The sequence below is a fragment of the Oreochromis niloticus genome, linkage group LG8 (genome assembly GCF_001858045.2).
Source record: "Oreochromis niloticus isolate F11D_XX linkage group LG8, O_niloticus_UMD_NMBU, whole genome shotgun sequence".
Lineage (NCBI taxonomy): Eukaryota > Metazoa > Chordata > Actinopteri > Cichliformes > Cichlidae > Oreochromis > Oreochromis niloticus.
Window position 1 is genome coordinate 15,181,599 of NC_031973.2, and position 18,496 is coordinate 15,200,094.

Sequence of the window (18,496 nt, forward strand, 5' to 3'; positions counted from 1 at the left end):
AATATCTTAACATAGTTTACTCCCTTTAAATAATGAGGGTTTGTGCTTTTAGAAGATCAATGTGAATGAGGCAGTGGCATTCAAAACACAGTGTCAGACTTTTCACTTGGCTTGAATATAGGCCAGTCAGTGTTAAATGAATAATTAAGAGTGAAATGTGGGGGCAGACAAGGGTTAAAGAGGGGCTGCTTTCAGACTGAATTCAGGCTTGTGTGGTTTAAAAACACTGCATGCTAATTTAAAAGGGCTTTTGGCCCTGCTATAAAAAAACTTGAACTAGAAAAAAAATAAAATGAATCTGAATGTTTGCCTTTAGATTCTAGGAATGAAAAATGTGTCAGCAAAACAGATGACGGATGGAGTGTGATCTAAACCTGATTGCGAATGAGAGGGAGAAAAGATGGGAAATAAAATCAACCCAAACAAACCCGAGGCTTTGATGTATATTTGTACAGGTTTGTAAGAGAAAATCTGTTTTACAGAAAATTATAAGCAAATGTAATTTGTCTCATGCTTTATCTCACTGTGTAACCAAGAAAGAGTCGGAGAGGGAGAGGCCGTAGCTGATTAGATGTCACCAATTTCTTAATTTGACTTTCATGAGTGGAAGAAAGAGAGTCATCCAATATTTGACTTTTAAAGAATGGAATTGGGAGGAGGAAGGGCTCACCAGTTTACATCAGTGGGATTAAAAGAAAAGAGGCAGTATGTGTGGGTCTGTGTGTGGGGAGAGTGACAATCTCAGAGGTGACAACAGCCTATTGAGGCTGACAGGGAACATTGGTGATGCAAGTGATCTAAAGGTTAAAAACTCACACCTGACAAAACTGTTTATCTGCATGGCAGTGTATGTAAAGCAGAGAGAGCTATGACACAATGAAAGACGGTCTGTGAGCAACACTGTCAAACACACATACGGACACAAAAGAAAGAGATGGAGTAAGGTTCATTTCGCCTTGGGAGCTCTGAGAACATCACTTTTAAATACCAGCGCACCTCAGAGTTTATTATTTCACAGACACGGTGGCCATCTGCCATATTTTAACAATCACCCCGCCGGAGAAAGCTGCATTTTTAAGGGTTTAGCTATATTATTTTTAGTGGTCCGCCAATGCAATGTCACAGCTGATAACTGACAACACTGCAGTTTTTGGGAATTGCTAAAACACTAAATCACATTCTCCGAGCCAAATGCTCAGCGTGTTGAACCCAGTTATTGAATCAGTCACTCAGCAGAACCTGACTTACACACAATCTGCAGATCTCATTTGTTCCACTTTCGAAACTCTAAACACACTTGGCGCCCAAGAAAAAAAAGATTTTGCAGTGTGATGTGCTCGTAATGAACGATGGCAACCAGGCAGAAGTTAAACACAATTAAGCAAAGTTGTTCACACTTGCTGCTAATGATGCAATGAAACCAACATAAGACAGCAGGGTGTACAAGCTGAATCCTTGAATTCTTACTAACAATCAAGAGTGCAAGGAAGACGGCGAGAAGAACGAGACCAAGAACTGTTTATTTATCTGAAATTGGAGGAACTGTGGTAGATTACTGTTCCTGTTTAATGACCAATGAAAGCAGGACGAAGAGTGCAGACTTTAAGCAGGTTTATTTTATGGTGCCAGTAATCAGAAGACTCAGAGCAGAGAACAGGTAACTCCCAGCACGACGCTCTCAGTGTTGAAACAGTCCTTCAAAACAACAGCATGAACTACAGAAAGATAGAGGTGTGAAGGAATCAACAGGGTCAGCATTTCATTTATTGACTGTGTCCTCCAGCACAACAGGATACGCACATGGAGTGAGTATACAGAGAACCCTTAGAGGAAGGATTAAAGATCAGATCAAAGGCTGTCTTCTGGCCCGACCCACAACAAAGACCTGATGCTGACTTGTTGTTGACTTTGATTTTGCAGAAGATACATTTAGTGTATAGTAATGTGCCTTTGCATTCTGAATAGAAAAGCACTAAATCCCCCACACATTTACAGCAATACTGCATCGCCTGTAATAATCAGATGAAACTGCCTTTGCTGCATTATAAACAAAGCTTTGCTGGAGCCACTGTATATGCCTCTGACCTTGTGTTTCCCATGTTTTAATGCAGTGTGTAATGAAAGGTCAAAAGTAGTTTTAGTTTTATTGACTATGTGTACAATGTGAAAACACTGATTTTGAATACAGATATACAAGTACTTTGAGGAGACTGATATTGCAGGTAACACATAGATTGATGCCTACTTTTATAAGACACAGGAGAGCTTATTGTAATGCTGTCCTCTAGTATGCTGAAAAAATATCAATAAATCAGCTACAATTAACGCATACAGTGCATACAGTGACATTTAGAAGAAATACTTTTAGTTTGCGAACTGGAAAGATCACTTAGTTCTCTTTCACAAAGCAGAATACAAAGTTGGTAATGTTGCTTTTAGCTGTTATGCTCTAAGATCTTCTGTTCTTAATGTTCCTTGAATGTTTTATTCAGACTCATTTTTTAAATTCACCATCTCTGTTGTCGTAGTTTTTGTTTTTTGTGGCATTTTCTTATTCTATCTTTACATATAAGTAAAACTTGACTGAATGTAGATTGAAAAGGAGTACTGAGTCTTCAATAAATCTGTCTTAGCAACTGAAGAGATTAATGTTGCACATGTATAGGAAAGATTTGCAGAATGTTGCAAATACAGGCCGATTTATTTTTCTACCAAGTACATGTCCATGCTACAGCCTGTAATTTTCGTCTGCTGTTAGGTGATTGCAAAGCAACATAATTGCATTATAATATGTAACGCATCATTTACGTTTTTTGGATGTAAACTATGTTGTTGTCATGAAAATAAAATAATATGATACTTTTATAAGGTTTTCTAGGTACATACAGTAAATGCTACAAATGGGTCATTTTAGTACATTAGTAGGTGGTTGCTAGGCAACATCATGACATTATAATGTGCAATATAGGTAGGAATCGTCACGAGCCTGAGATGTACTTGTGTGTACAGATCATATAGGAGGCATTTTCACACAGACAGAGTTTGTGTATTACAGTACGACACCTCGCAAATATTTTACTTGCCCCAAAGTTACATCTGTTCCGGAAAAGAAGACGAGATGGTGGATGTGAGAAGAAAGAGCACATTGTTAGTTTCTTGGGATTTAAAAGTCTGGCCTTGTCTGTTCCATATACAGAATAATTAAGTCTTTACATTCATTAACGTAGCAGCGCTAATCCACACAGGATTTATTTACTAATGCAATGACACAGTCCAACGCGGACCATTTGCTGACAGTTTCTATGGCATCCCACAATGCACACCGTCCTTACAGTAAAGCTGGTTTACTGCACCAACTTGTAGGGTCCTCAGTCTGTGGCAGCATGATGGATTCACTGGCCAAATAGCCAATTAGGCACTTTGTAGCCTGACACTCTCACAACAGGACATTTAATAATATGGGACACAAACGTGTGCGTGTGGATGTGCGCCCATATGAAGACAACCCAAGGCCTTCCAGGTGATTCTGATTAATGGGCCTGTATAAGGCAACTACACTCCAATCTCCTCTTCTCCTTTTTTCCCCCCATTTCTTTCTTTCCTTGTCTTCCCTTCAGTTTCTCCCTGTAGCTGATATCATTCCCCTCTTGTACACCCTCTCTGTCTCTCTCCATTCACAATCCTATACTCTTTTACTCTCACTCAAAACATAATGGAGTGTCAAGCAGACAAATGTCCAAACTACTTTTATCCATTTTCTGACTTCTGGACCCTCGGGACACAAAGATAATACACTAATTGCCAAGGTCCAGAGAGCAATAGACTAACTACATGGCTGCATGAGCAAGAGTGTGTGTAATATTACTTTAGCACGAAACCACCGTTAGGGCAGCACCAGCACAATGAATACCTCTCCCTCCCACTTGCCGTTTCCCTCCATATTCCATAATAAAAAAGGTCACAGTATTATAATCAGCATTTTCTCCACAGTGGGATCTTAAACTTTACCTTTTGTTTTAATTGATGTGTGTGTGTGTGTGTGTGTGTGTGTGTGTGTGTGTACTTGTTTAAACATCTTTGTGAGGACCAAAACCTGGCATGCCACTATACTTTTGGGGACCAACAGTCTCTTGTCGGGACCAAATGCCAGTCCTCATGAATCTGAGGGCATTTTGAGGCTCAAAATGTGGTTCTAGGCTTAGAGATACAATTAGGTTATGCTTATAGTTAAGGTAAGGGGCTAAGGAAAGCATTTTATCAATTCGATCTCCTCAGTAAGATATGAAAACGAGTGTTAGTGTGTGTGGGTGTGTGTGTGTGTGTGTACTTGTTTAAACATCTTTGTGAGGACCAAAACCTGGCATGCCACTATACTTTTGGGGACTAACAGTCTCTTGCCGGGACCAAATGCTAGTCCTCATGAATCTGAGGGCATTTTCAGGCTCAAAATGTGGTTTTAGGCTTAGAGATACAATTAGGTTATGGTTATAATTAAGGTAAGGGGGTAAGGAAAGCATTTTATCAATTCGATCTCCTCACTAAGATGTGAAAACGAGTGTTAGTGTGTGTGTGTGTGTGTGTGTGTGTGTGTGTGTGTGTGTGTGTGCGTGGTTTGGAGGGGGGGATTGCAACACTGGTGGATTGCAGAGTGGAGAGGAGCACAGAAGCAGAAGGGGAGGAACAGGAGAAAAGAAGTGGGGCTCATCTGATTTTCATGAGAGAGCAACTGAATATGAGAAAATTGAGAAAATTTTAAAAAAGCACCCAGAAGAGTGAAAAATAGCTCTTGTTGTTAAATAAACATATTAAATAAGAAGGGTTTTGCCATTCAGTATTTTTGCGTATTCATTCAGGTTTCCTTACTAAGACGTAGAAAGCCAAGATGAAAATCCTGCCATCATAGAGACGGGGATGGTGCAGCTTTCATTTAAAATCATTTTACACAATACCTCCACAGAGACAATGATAGTGTTGCTGGATTGTTTACATGAAAAATGCTGTGAATAGTTAACGAATAAGAAAACAAAGACAAGAAGAAACTGCAAGCTTAATGCCAGGCTTCTGTCTCATGTCTGCACAGCTAAACGTTCACGGTGCGAAGAAAGTCAGATTATCGGGGAAAAAAAACACACCTTCTATCTATCATCAGAAAAGTATGTGAGAGGGGTTTTGTGAAGCGTTTGAGGTCATTCAGGTATCCTCCATGTCAATGGAAATGTCAAAAGGAATTCATCTTCTTTCAGCTTGATCATAAAGTCTGACAGTGAAAGAAGGATGTTAAGCGGTGAGGTTTCTAGCACCCAAACACCATCAGTAAGTGCAACTTATTGCCTGGGTTGATTAACTTATATTTAAGCATTTGATAAGATATGCAACAGTAGCAGTATGGTTTTCCTGCAAGGCTATTTGTATATACTGCTTCTGCTGTAAAGAGAGGTCAAAAAAAGCATAAATTGTGATTGTGTAAAAACGACCTACTTTCTATGAAAAGTGTCGTGTGGAAGGTTCGCAGTGCATTAAAATTTCAATCACCATACTTGAACTTGCGACATAGCAGTTCAAATTGAATGCCTCATGTTTCAGGCCTCCTGAGTGTCAAACCAAACTGATGGATAATCTTAAAAGTTGGCAGACAAAGCAAACATAAAACCAGCTAGAAGAGGAACTTAACAGCAAACAGCACTGTTGCCCTCTTTGGTTTCAAGCATATTTTAAGTTGGACCCTGTGTTCTCTTTGCATTCTTTTATGCCTTTCAAATACTCACCATCATTGTAAATTGGCTTTCAGTAAGAATGAAATGAAATGATATTACTGGGACTGTGTGCTTAGAAGGGTTTTTGGATGCCAATGTAACCGAAAAGCACAAAAGCTTTCCACCAACACCAAAACATCAAGTTCTTTGGATGGTGTTACTGAAGAGTATCGGTGTGAAAAAACACAGGCAGCGTGTGGACACACCATCAGTGTTTGAATCATACTAACAATGTGGTTCAATACAGTTAGTATATGTAAAAAGCTATCGGTGGCCAGCTAAAACGCAGTATTGAGCCTTACCTGGCATATGGGCCATTGTATTCTATTAACATTTTTTTGAGCTCAATAAATGTAGACATCTATTTCTTTATAATCAGTTGCTATAAATAGATTTTAGCCTTTTGTTATTATTATTGTGACTAAATGACAAGTAATTAAAACAATTCTAATAAACCTCTTTCTCAGATAACACCACATCTGTTGTTTGTGGAGCTTCATTGTGAAGGATGGAGAATTCTCTCCTGGAGCTACTCACTTCTCCTCTGGGGGTTTGAGACAACTCAAGTAAAACAACAAGTAAATATCTATATGACACAGTTGAGTTTCTTACTCCTTCTGGGTGTCCGTCTGAGGCTGTCACCACCAGGGTGTAATAATCCAGAGTCTCCCTGTCCAGAGGTTTGTCCAGAACCAAATAGCCTGAACTGGAGAGAGAACAAAACACACCGAGTTCTTGTTAACCCTTCAGCCAAAAGAACAGGGAAAATAAAAAGATGATGAAAGACTGTGCAAACCATGGTGAAACAGCATACTGTAGTTTAGTAAAAAAGATTAAAAACAGAGTTTAAATTCAAAAAGTCTTGATTGTCTTTTTACTTTAACCCTAGTGATATATGTACATATAACTGCATTAAAACTTTAACTCCCACAAGTGTATTTTTTCTGTGAATATGGGTATTTAAGTAATGCAGAGGGTGCCTCCTACTCACTTAACTGGCCAAGGGTGATGACTTGACCTGTTTTGCTTATCATGAATTAACACAAAACTAGAAAGGTGAAAGACCAGCATCTTGAATTTTTATAAAGCCGAATGAAGGAAATATTAAGAGTGCTGTATAAAGTCATATACACTGACTCGAGCTACTCATTAACTACAAATCAATGATAAAAATGTCCAAAAGAGATGTATGTCTGAGTAAAAATGATCAGATCATCTGCTTCTGTGCAACTTTTCTGAAACTTCTGACCAATCAAAAACCAGGAAAAATGTTTGATGTTAGCCTTGGTTGACTTTTTGTATTTTCCAGTAAGGATTTCGATAATGATTGAAGTGTTTTTAATTTGAACCTCTTAAATGTGTTAAAAAGCATCTGAACTGTCATGTGTATCAGGATGTGTGCGTGTGCTGATGCACAGGAAAATTTGTGTGTCTGTGTGCGCAGAAGAGTTGCCCTCAGTGAAAAAGATGTAGAGCTTTTTTTTCTAATAAAAAGCAGTCCATGTTTACGTGTGTAGGTGCGCTCACACACAGTCTAGTTTTCTCATAACAACGTATTTTCTTCATAAATCTCCAGTGTACATAAATTCCCATATGTAAATTGATAAAGGAACTATGTAATAGAATACAAAGACCTCCCATACAATTCAAACCTAAAGCCTAAATATGTTTTAAAATTAATCATTATTATTATTATCAGTAATAGCAGTAATAGTATTATTAAAAGTAAAAATAGGACGGCAACCTCCTTGCAACCAACTATTTGCCAGACTTTGAGCAACCCTCGATCTCTGGTTTAATGTGATTTTCTGTGTAGACAGCAACAGATTTGCAGTTTTCACCATTTTATCACTGCACCAAAGACGCTCTGAAGATTGCAACTGCCTGCAAATGCTCTCAGATCTGGTCCCTGTCTTTCAAGCAACTATTTCAAAATGCATGGTTTCCAACCACTGTTTTCCCTTCTGTACATGCATTAGTTGGTGATTATAAACTGACCATAGGTTTGATGTCCAGGGTATACCCTGCCTCTTGAGGTAGGGCAAAAAGGCTGAAAATGGATGGATGATTGGACAAATTCTAAAATATACATGTAGGAGTGCCTATATCCATCCACAGCTAAAGCACAGAGTGAAAATCAGACTCATTCTTGATGATTCAGATTTACAAATGAGGCTTTATAAATCTGACAAAATGAACGCGTATGCACATTTCTGCTATACAGAGGTTTTTTTTTTTCTTCACTTCCTCCTAAAGTGCACTTAAGCTGCACTCCTAAAACCACACAAAAAAATGAAAAGGAAAAAAAAATCACTCCCTCCCACGCCACCATAAGTTATATGTTATATTATACTTGCGCAGTGGAGAAAGAACAACTGGGCGCTTCTTCCCATGGAGCCATAATAATGAAAACAGAGCTGAGACACTGAAATATTTGGCATGCATTAGAAGATTTTACCATGTCAGAAACAACCCACCAAATATCCCCAGAATGCAGAAATGAAAAGTCTTTGCTTAATTTTAATTTGTACTGCGAAAATCTTCTAAGCAATCAGCTCCTTTCCTCACACTTATTTTGTGATTTTAATTCCTCATGTTACAGTCACTCTTGCTGGTGATTTCTAATACTAACATTTTGCTCTTCATTTTTCCCTCCATGCCCTCCTCTCTTATCTTCTTTTCCAACCACTCATTCTCACCCACATCCCCCCAATCTGTATAATTCTGCACCAGCTGGGGTTGTTTTTTCACAATACAACCCTCCAGAAATTTAGACAGGATCTTACCCCCAGCTCCAGAAATGCATTTTTAATGAGAAATAAATGAATAAATACAACAAAAGCCCTCAGAGTCTGCGTGTCTTTGAATGTGGTGAATGTGTGCTTGTATGAGTAAACGTGTGTGTATATGTGTGTCGTTGCAAGGGCAGTGGTGACGTCCAATACCTGAATGACCAATTTTTGTAAGGATACATATTCCCTCATTACATTACTGATTACGAGCAAATGGATTCATATACAGTTTTATGAATTTTGGTTAATCGGAATACAGACAAATTCTCAGAGATAGAGATTAGAGTTATATTTAATTAAATGTTTGTTTTAATTCAAAGTTTGCATTAATTAATGTGAAAGTTAGAAGCATCAAGAAATATTCCATGAGGCCCGGAGTTTAAATAATCTGTTTGTACATGCATTATGTTTTTATACTGGCTGTGCACACAGTGTGATCTGATGGAATTGACACACAGCCAAGGCCTTTCTGTTCTGGAAATTTAATGCCTCATTTTCACATTTAGGGCACAAGGGCAAAAAAGAAAAATAAAATATGTCAGTGAAGTGTGAGGAGGGGAAAAGCTTCTTTTAATTCCAAAAAGTCAAGTCAGTTTATTTATGTAGAGCATTTGTGGTGCAGATGTTCCGATGTTGAGTAACGTGGTTTAAAGAAGCGCTTGGAGCTGAGTTAGAGTTTTGTGAGTGGAAAGTTTGCTGATCACATTGCCAGCTGTTGATTAGCTTACAAGCATTTCACTTTTAAAAGTTACAAGAAGTACTGTGGTACCATAAATTCACGCTGCTGCTGATTATCTAGACACAGCTGTTAAACAAAGGCTTGAGTATCAAAACACCACATGGACAAGCCACAACTGCAGTGTACAGAAATAGTAGAACAGGTAGTATGTGGTTACCTGTCCCAGAAAAACTCTTAAAATGAACAAATATACATTTTATATGAATACATTGGCAGAAAATTGGACTGCATTTGAATATTGGGCCCATGTTTCCCCTCCATGGATATTATGATTACAGCGCTGATTCACATTTATTTTCTTTGTTTACTTAACTTAAAGTCTTGATGTAAAGAAATAGGTCAAGAAAAATCTTGATGTGGGTTTTGTATTTACTTCTACGTTACATTCAAAATGTCAAACAAGGTGTTATAGACATGTGACCACTAACCATGTTATGTTGACTAGTCAGCAATACTGGTTGTGTGACATTCATAAGATCAAGTGACCCAATCACAGAGGCCGAGAGGCTGGTCTGTGACCATCTGGCAACCACCTTTCACTAGGGAAAATGTGTATTTTCCAACCAGTTAGCAAAATCTTCTTGAGATTGCAACGTTACACTTTTTCAAGTTGTACTACTATTGGTCTACGAGTTAGTGTTTGTAAACAAACAAGAAGAACTATATGTAACGTACTAGCAACCAAATCCATTGCGAGAGTCTGTAACCTCCAGGAACAACTGCTAAAGGTTAAGGGAACAGACGTTTGACCCTAGCAACCAGTTCTTCTATCAAATCTAGTCAAACAGTGACCATGTGCACGACATCTCCTGAGGACCCTCAATAGAGTGTCTATCCATACAGCTATCACGCACCTACATGCAATACTGACAGCACACTTTGTCACATAATATGACATTTTTGAACATTTATTTTATAATATGCATTGAAATGTGTTGTCAAAATTAACTTCAGCACAAGCTAGAGCTTTTACTTCTACATAGAGAGTAAAGAACCGAACCCATGCTGAACTGGAATTGTGGGCCTACTTACTTTTGTTGTAGTGCAAAATGTCCCTGGACGTCTCCGCTTTGGATTTTGTAGGTTATGGGGTCCCTCTCCCGATCCACTGCCTTAAAAGTAAACAGAGACAGGCACCAAGATAAACATATATGCTTTCTCCTTGTAGATATGTAATGTACATCAGTCAGATCTGGTGCTTTGGAAAGCACTAATGCACCATGGCATCTGAATGTAAACTAAAAACTCTGTCTTAAAAGCCCAATAACTATTGTGACTGTGTAATAGTTGACATGACAGCATGTACCTGCAGATTAAGAAGTGTAGCCCCAGTCCTCATAGCTTCACTGATCTCCAAGTTGTATTGTTGCCGCGGAAAACGAGGAGGGCTCTGGTTGTTTGGTGGCAAAACTTCAATATAGACCGTAGTAATGGATGACCTAAAGGGAGAAAGAGAAAGGGAGAGGGTGAAAAGGCAAAGAAAAAAAAATGGGATAAGGCGACTAAGACAGACAGCAAGTGTGAAGAGAAGCATCCTATAACAGGAAAAAAAATAGCAGAGGAATGTTAGGAGGGAAAGCTACTGAGGGATACTGAGGGGAAAGCAGTGTCAGGGAAGGTGAATGGCCCATTATTTAAGTTAAGAGTGGCTGGCCAGTGTTTGTTTCTTTGCACTTCATGCTGAGTTTGATCAATAAGAGCATAAAGTCAACAGTGTAAGTGACAAAGAAACTGGATAGAATTCTATTACAAGGTCCCTAATGCAGTGTTTGAGGTTTCTATTGTGACTTGTTCAAACCCGAGTGAATGTTTCAATGATTCATTTATAAAGAACATGGGTGATGTCACATTAGGAGAAAAGACATCTTTAATTATAATAAAAGTATTTCTACACTATATATACACACAGAGAGTTACACTGTGTTCACTGTAGATGCTGTATTGTACAATTCTTTATCGTGCCCTTTATTATCAAGTATTATAAAGTATAATTTGCAGTGCAGAAGTTTGTCCTTCAGGTATTAATTCAAGTGGCTATATTATGTTTTTGGAATTTTTAACCTCTCCTTTAGCTTTAGTCTGCAAGGCTTTCTACGCATATAAACTATTAGCAAAATTACAAAGGCCAAAAAGTGAGTTTTTCTATCCAACAGTTGCAAAATGCCTGACTTGTAGGCTTTTGCTCTGGTACTTATTTGTCTCAGTATGTAATAAAATAGCATATTGCCTAATTGCTAGTTTGGCACACCTTCAAAGAAATCATGAGTAGCTGCTTCAGTTAAATCCAAATATAGCCAGCTGCCTAACAGGCTGCTGATTTTTCCTAACCAGTGCTGCTACTGCTAATGCTAATTGTTAAATGTGACAGCTATGAGAAAAGCACACCAGATGTTCTTCAACAGAGACCAAGTAGCAACGTCCCCCCAGCAACAGAGGGATTCATATATACTTGGTGCTAGCATAAGGTTAGTGTGGCTAACATTGGCATCTACTTGTTTCTTTTGTTCTCGCTGTAGCATGATGTTGTAAAAGAAGCAGCCTATTAGGACTAATGTAAATCAGCTATTACATGTATTTTGGCTATAGCTACGTGAAAAATTGTAATTCAGGCAGTGCTGATAGACACAACTTCCGGAGTAGAATGCAGAAATGCCTAAAAACCACCAAATGGTGATAGCTATGGTTGTCCTGCAGAAGTCTAACTTCCTGTCTTGACCTCTTTAAACACTTTCCAGTTGATTTTATGGACTCAGTCATTCATTTTTGTTCATACTGAATAAAAAGATTTACTCTGTTTTGCAAATCTTGTAAAAAGTCACAAAATCTCAAGTCATTAGTTAATGAGACTCACTCTTCTTGGTTACATCTGTTTCTTTGGCAACTGAGAAGGCAACGGTTGAAATGTTAAACTCGAGGTGTTTTAAAATGAGACTTCAGAAACTACTGTGATGTCACAGTAGCTAAAAGCACCTATTGACCAGCTGTTTTCTAGCATGTTTGGTTATGATTGGTGACCAGCTCGTCCACCTCAGATAAGTCTGTTTCATGCAAAACATGCAAACAGCAACATAGGCAAAGACACAGACTTTGCCACTGAAGACACAGAGTTCACCAAAGTAAACCATGTCTGTAAAAACACTTAAATTTACCACTCAGCTAAACATGGATATTTTAATGAAGCTACCAAAGGAAAAGTGGCTACAGCTAAAGTGTGTGCAGAACTCACTTTAGCCAACCACAAGCCAAATACAGCCAGATAAGGTGGGTGTGCAGCAATTTTTACTTCATTATTTGGACCTCTTTCCACCAGCAAAGCACTTTATTTTCAGTTTGAGAGAAAATCCTGTAATTTACCTCAGTTTGAAGAAAACGACAATATTTAATAATTTTAGTATGAAAATACCACTATTCCACTGAAAGTAATAATAATAATTTTAAGTTTGTTTATTTATGCGGTCAGTTAATGGTCTTAGAAAGAAAACCAAAATAAGTGAAAATTTATATCAGCAAAAACTTGGAATTCAAAACCAGGCATGAAAATTGCAGTCCTTGCATCCCTAATGTAAACCAATTCAATTAAACCTAACTAAACTTCAACTAACCCTGCATTAGAAGACATAAAACTATAATATAAGAATCTATATCATTCTACATACCAAGAACAGCAGATGGAAATGAATTCAATTAAGCCACACATTCAGTAAACAGTATTAAATAAACTAAATGTGGAAATGTGATTAAAATGGATGATGAAATTATAATGCCTGAATAATGTTTTTAAAAGCAAAAAAAGAAAAATTTCCCCAAAACAAGTCTAAGAAATGAAAAATGGTGATAAAATATGGTTTTAAGGTCTAACAGCTTTATTTTGTAAACACTTATTCCAAATCAACATGTCACTGTAATGACCTAAAATTGACTGTTTATTTATGGCACTATAAACAGCCTGTTGTATTTTTTTGGTATTACAGTACTCACTGGCATGTGCTACACGATTATAGATAATTTAGTTGATTTTGTAGTGATTCTTAACATATTCTCCCCAAATACTAAGATCCACAAGAGCTTATGGAGACTATAGTGATGACTGCAGTGCGGGGACAAAATTCCTTTTTTCTTATATATTACCCATCCCCTATAAAATAACAATGTGAGATGTTCTTTTCTGCATTCTTTGTATCTTTTTTCATGATTTCATTCGATATTAGTTTAATGTATGCCCAGAATTGGTGGAGACAAATGTAATGTAGGTTGTTTAACCACTTGAATGAAGCATGATAATGTTTAAACAAGGTGTTATAAGTTTTAGTACATCAACAGCCATCTAATGGAAATAGTCAAAGCATCTTATTGCAAACGCAGGTCCCAAAACTCATTATATTTTCTAGCTTAGAAAACCACCGCAGTCATTTGAAGTCCATTTGAGGATGGATAGTTTTCATCTGCACTGCGTGAGCTAGCACTGACCGAACCATCAGTGGGTCAGTAAGCTTTGCAGCTTTGCACATTTTATTTTATTAGAATTATTTTCCTATTAGTGTTGTGGCCCACAGCGGCAGACGGAAGATCGTTTGGATTAAATTGCAAAAACAAGTGCCACCACTCTCATAAATTACAGTCTTAAATACTAACCCAGCATTAACAGGTTTGAAAAGCTTTATTACACCCATTTCCTGCTTTTAACATCAAGCTCGACCGATCATGAATTTAAGAGAAAAAGAAACTGCAGGGATTTAGCTTGTGTTTCTACTTGGTGAGAGTGCGGAGTTTCAGCAAGGGGAGAAGCGAGAGATTAACTCCACTCAAACTGGATCATCGATTGAAAACGCCAAAGAAACCCGGGTCTAAACAATAGCCCACAAAATCTGTTTATACTCACAACTATAAATAAATAAAGAACTACATAAAGGCTGGAAAATGTAAGCCACCAGAGAGACTGAGAGCCAGCGTTTTATTAGCACAATTCAGGCATTATTGATGAAAACCGATTGACTGGAGATGATTCAGACATGGTTTATATTGTAACTGAGACTTATTCCGCCTTCAAGTTTGACATCCTAGAATTCGGTGACAGATATGGTTGCATATCAGTGCTTCTCTTGGAGGCACACAAACACAAAACCACAATCTGTTCTTTTAATCACCTACCTTATGTTCTTTGACACAAATTAAAAGGGAAGGCAGATGTTTAATCTCGACAACAATGGTCTGAACACAAATTTATAAGTGAATGACCTCGCTTCAGCTTCGAGTCACCATTCAGATTGATGGGAAACACAAATAACCTGTTTAGACTTTTAAAGTTTGGTTGTCCAACAAATCATTATTGAATTAAGTGTCAAGCGATATATTTAATGTTTTTGGCATTAAATGGCAGTTCTAAACAAAAACAGAGACTTCTGTTTAACATTTAGGCTACCCTGCACACATTTGTTCACAAGTATGATCAAATTAGCATCATGTTGCTGTAGACAATGTAGAATGGACTGACTACTTGTTATTTTCAATGCAAGCCAGCAATACAAACCACAAACCTTCCCTAACCCTTTCCACTGCTCAATGAGAATGTGTGGCACATGAAATGTAATTAAGACTCAAAGTTTTCCAAAGCTTCAATACCCAATGCATTCATGTTTGCACCTATTCAGTACCATCCTTCCTGATTTCTTAGTTTTTTGCATGCTTGTCACATTTACGTGTTTCAGATCATCAAACTAATTTCAATATTAGAAAAAGACAACCCGAGTAAATACAAAATGTAGTTTTTAAATCATTTTATTTATAATTGGTGAAAAATTATGGAAACCTACCTGACCCTTTGTAAAAAAGTAGCCCCAAGCTGATAAACAAAGTCATTGACATCTATCATTCTAGAAGGGGGTAACCCAAAGGAGTGCCATTATTTACAAATGGAGAAAACTTGGAACAGTGATGAACCTACCTTCAAAATTCCCCCAAATCACATTAACGACCCACTCAGGAGGTCACAAAAGACCCCAGAATGATATCTACAGAACAAACAAGCTGCTTTGCAGATTCAGGCCCTGGATGACTTGTAATTGATGGAATTGTGAATTCTGCTCTCAAAAATGGAAAGTTTTGGAGTGCCCTAGTCAATGCCCAGACTTAAATCAGATTGAGATGCTGTGCAATGACCTTAAACAGGCCTTTCATGAAAATCATCCAATGTGGCTAAATTAAAATAATTCGGCAAAGAAGACTGGGCTACAATTCCTCACCAGTGATGTGAGAGACTCATTAGCAGTTATTGCATACAGGGAGTGCAGAATTATTAGGCAAATGAGTATTTTGTCCACATCATCCTCTTCATGCATGTTGTCTTACTCCAAGCTGTATAGGCTCGAAAGCCTACTACCAATTAAGCATATTAGGTGATGTGCATCTCTGTAATGAGAAGGGGTGTGGTCTAATGACATCAACACCCTATATCAGGTGTGCATAATTATTAGGCAACTTCCTTTCCTTTGGCAAAATGGGTCAAAAGAAGGACTTGACAGGCTCAGAAAAGTCAAAAATAGTGAGATATCTTGCAGAGGGATGCAGCAGTCTTAAAATTGCAAAGCTTCTGAAGCGTGATCATCGAACAATCAAGCGTTTCATTCAAAATAGTCAACAGGGTCGCAAGAAGCGTGTGGAAAAACCAAGGCGCAAAATAACTGCCCATGAACTGAGAAAAGTCAAGCGTGCAGCTGCCAAGATGCCACTTGCCACCAGTTTGGCCATATTTCAGAGCTGCAACATCACTGGAGTGCCCAAAAGCACAAGGTGTGCAATACTCAGAGACATGGCCAAGGTAAGAAAGGCTGAAAGACGATCACCACTGAACAAGACACACAAGCTGAAACGTCAAGACTGGGCCAAGAAATATCTCAAGACGGATTTTTCTAAGGTTTTATGGACTGATGAAATGAGAGTGAGTCTTGATGGGCCAGATGGATGAGCCCGTGGCTGGATTGGTAAAGGGCAGAGAGCTCCAGTCCCACTCAGACGCCAGCAAGGTGGAGGTGGAGTACTGGTTTGGGCTGGTATCATCAAAGATGAGCTTGTGGGGCCTTTTCGGGTTGAGGATGGAGTCAAGCTCAGCTCCCAGTCCTACTGCCAGTTTCTGGAAGACACCTTCTTCAAGCAGTGGTACAGGAAGAAGTCTGCATCCTTCAAGAAAAACATGATTTTCATGCAGGACAATGCTCCATCACACGCGTCCAAGTACTCCACAGCGTGGCTGGCAAGAAAGGGTATAAAAGAAGAAAAACTAATGACATGGCCTCCTTGTTCACCTGATCTGAACCCCATTGAGAACCTGTGGTCCATCATCAAATGTGAGATTTACAAGGAGGGAAAACAGTACACCTCTCTGAACAGTGTCTGGGAGGCTGTGGTTGCTGCTGCACGCAATGTTGATGGTGAACAGATCAAAACACTGACAGAATCCATGGATGGCAGGCTTTTGAGTGTCCTTGCAAAGAAAGGTGGCTATATTGGTCGCTGATTTGTTTTTGTTTTGTTTTTGAATGTCAGAAATGTATATTTGTGAATGTGGAGATGTTATATTGGTTTCACTGGTAAAAATAAATAATTGAAATGGGTATATATTTGTTTTTTGTTAAGTTGCCTAATAATTATGCACAGTAATAGTCACCTGCACACACAGATATCCCCCTAAAATACCTAAAACTAAAAACAAACTAAAAACTACTTCCAAAAACATTCAACTTTGATATTAATGAGTTTTTTGGGTTCATTGAGAACATGGTTGTTGTTCAATAATAAGATTATTCCTCAAAAATACAACTTGCCTAATAATTCTGCACTCCCTGTATGGCCTGATTGCAGTTCTTGCTGCCAAGTGAGGCACAACCAGTTATTAGGTTTATATTCACACATAGGGTCAGGCAGGTTTGGATATTCTTTTTTTTTTTCTTAATTAATGAAGTGCATTTCATATTTACTCTGGTTATCTTTGTCTAACATTAAAATTGTTTGATGATCTGAAACTGACGATCTTCTTGGTGTTTGTCCTAGTGTGAGTATAGTATTCATCTTGACTTAAACAGGCAACCTCCAGGGCTGGAAAACCAGAAGCAGAAGTGTCAAAAACTCTTGTTTCTTAAAGCTGGCTTCAAACATCTCCATAGAAAAGCTAAGAGCATTAAAAACCATTGCATCCTGGTAGATATAGTCTTGATCTCCCTTTTCATGCTAACTGCATGGGGCTGAATTTTTAAATGCTTACCTGACTGAATAGCTAAAAGCTAAGGATAATCTTTGACTAAAAGGCAAATAATACTGGTGGTTATAGCTGTTGGCTTTTTCCACCTCAGCTAACTAAAATGACTGAACTGGACCTTTTGATTGTGTATATGGCATTGGTGCCTTTTGAAGCTAATTAATTTATCCGCTAAATGTAAGAAAACAGCATACACACCACATTCAAAGGTCTCTGCTCCAGTTTCGGTGAGTGAATTTTTAGTATTTTTTTTATCTTACTTAGCACTAATTAGCAAGTATTGATGTCTGGGTGATGCACATATACAGTCAATGCACCTTGTTAACTAAGCCTGCTAGCTGTAGTTGATAAGTCATCGCTTGTGCTCCCTTTCATAATTCACTACATGACATGTAAGGTACAGTAAAAATGATCTCTTTTTTGCAAATTCACCTTTTATCTAACATCTTTGTCTGTGTCATCTTCTCTCTCTCTTGTGGTGATTTATTTAATTATTAAAAGTTCCAGACGTCTAACGCGATACTTTAAAAATGCTCTCTTTTGTTTTTGTTAGCTGCCATCATAATGAGTACGCAGCTCATAGTTTTAACAAATCAGGTACTGTAGCACAGAGAGATATTGATTTGTCATGCAGGTTACATTTTCAGCTGAGATAAACGGGGGTCTGGGGAAATTTGGGGACAATCTCCATGCCAATCACTGGAACCACCTCAATCTGCAGAAGTTCACATTCTATATTGATTTGGCAGCTTCATGGCTGGAAGGATAAAAAGGATTCTAGTTTTGGAATGACTGAGAAATATTGCTCCAGAAAAGCAATGTGGCATGCAAGCCATACGTTTTTCTTGCTCTACACATTAGATATTATCAGTCTTGCTGAATTAATGTGTTAGAGTTGGTAGGTTGATTCAGAGTAAATTTGAGGGCAGTAAGCAGGTCAGAAAATGCAAAAAACTTTAATGCT

At 38.1% G+C, this 18,496-nt stretch overlaps 1 protein-coding gene across 5 annotated transcripts in view; it reads right to left on the reverse strand.

Annotated features, from left to right (window-relative positions):
- Window positions 1-18,496, reverse strand: part of LOC100711820 (protocadherin-15) — a 211,969-nt gene that overhangs the window by 99,333 nt on the left and 94,140 nt on the right. For all 5 annotated transcript variants that reach the window (XM_019362588.2, XM_019362590.2, XM_019362589.2 and 2 more), the window contains 3 exons: window positions 10,591-10,723; window positions 10,317-10,396; window positions 6,366-6,459 (listed from right to left, as the gene is read on the reverse strand). In XM_019362588.2, the coding sequence (XP_019218133.1) occupies window positions 6,366-6,459; window positions 10,317-10,396; window positions 10,591-10,723 (307 nt within the window). The remainder of the gene's footprint in view (window positions 1-6,365; window positions 6,460-10,316; window positions 10,397-10,590; window positions 10,724-18,496) is intronic.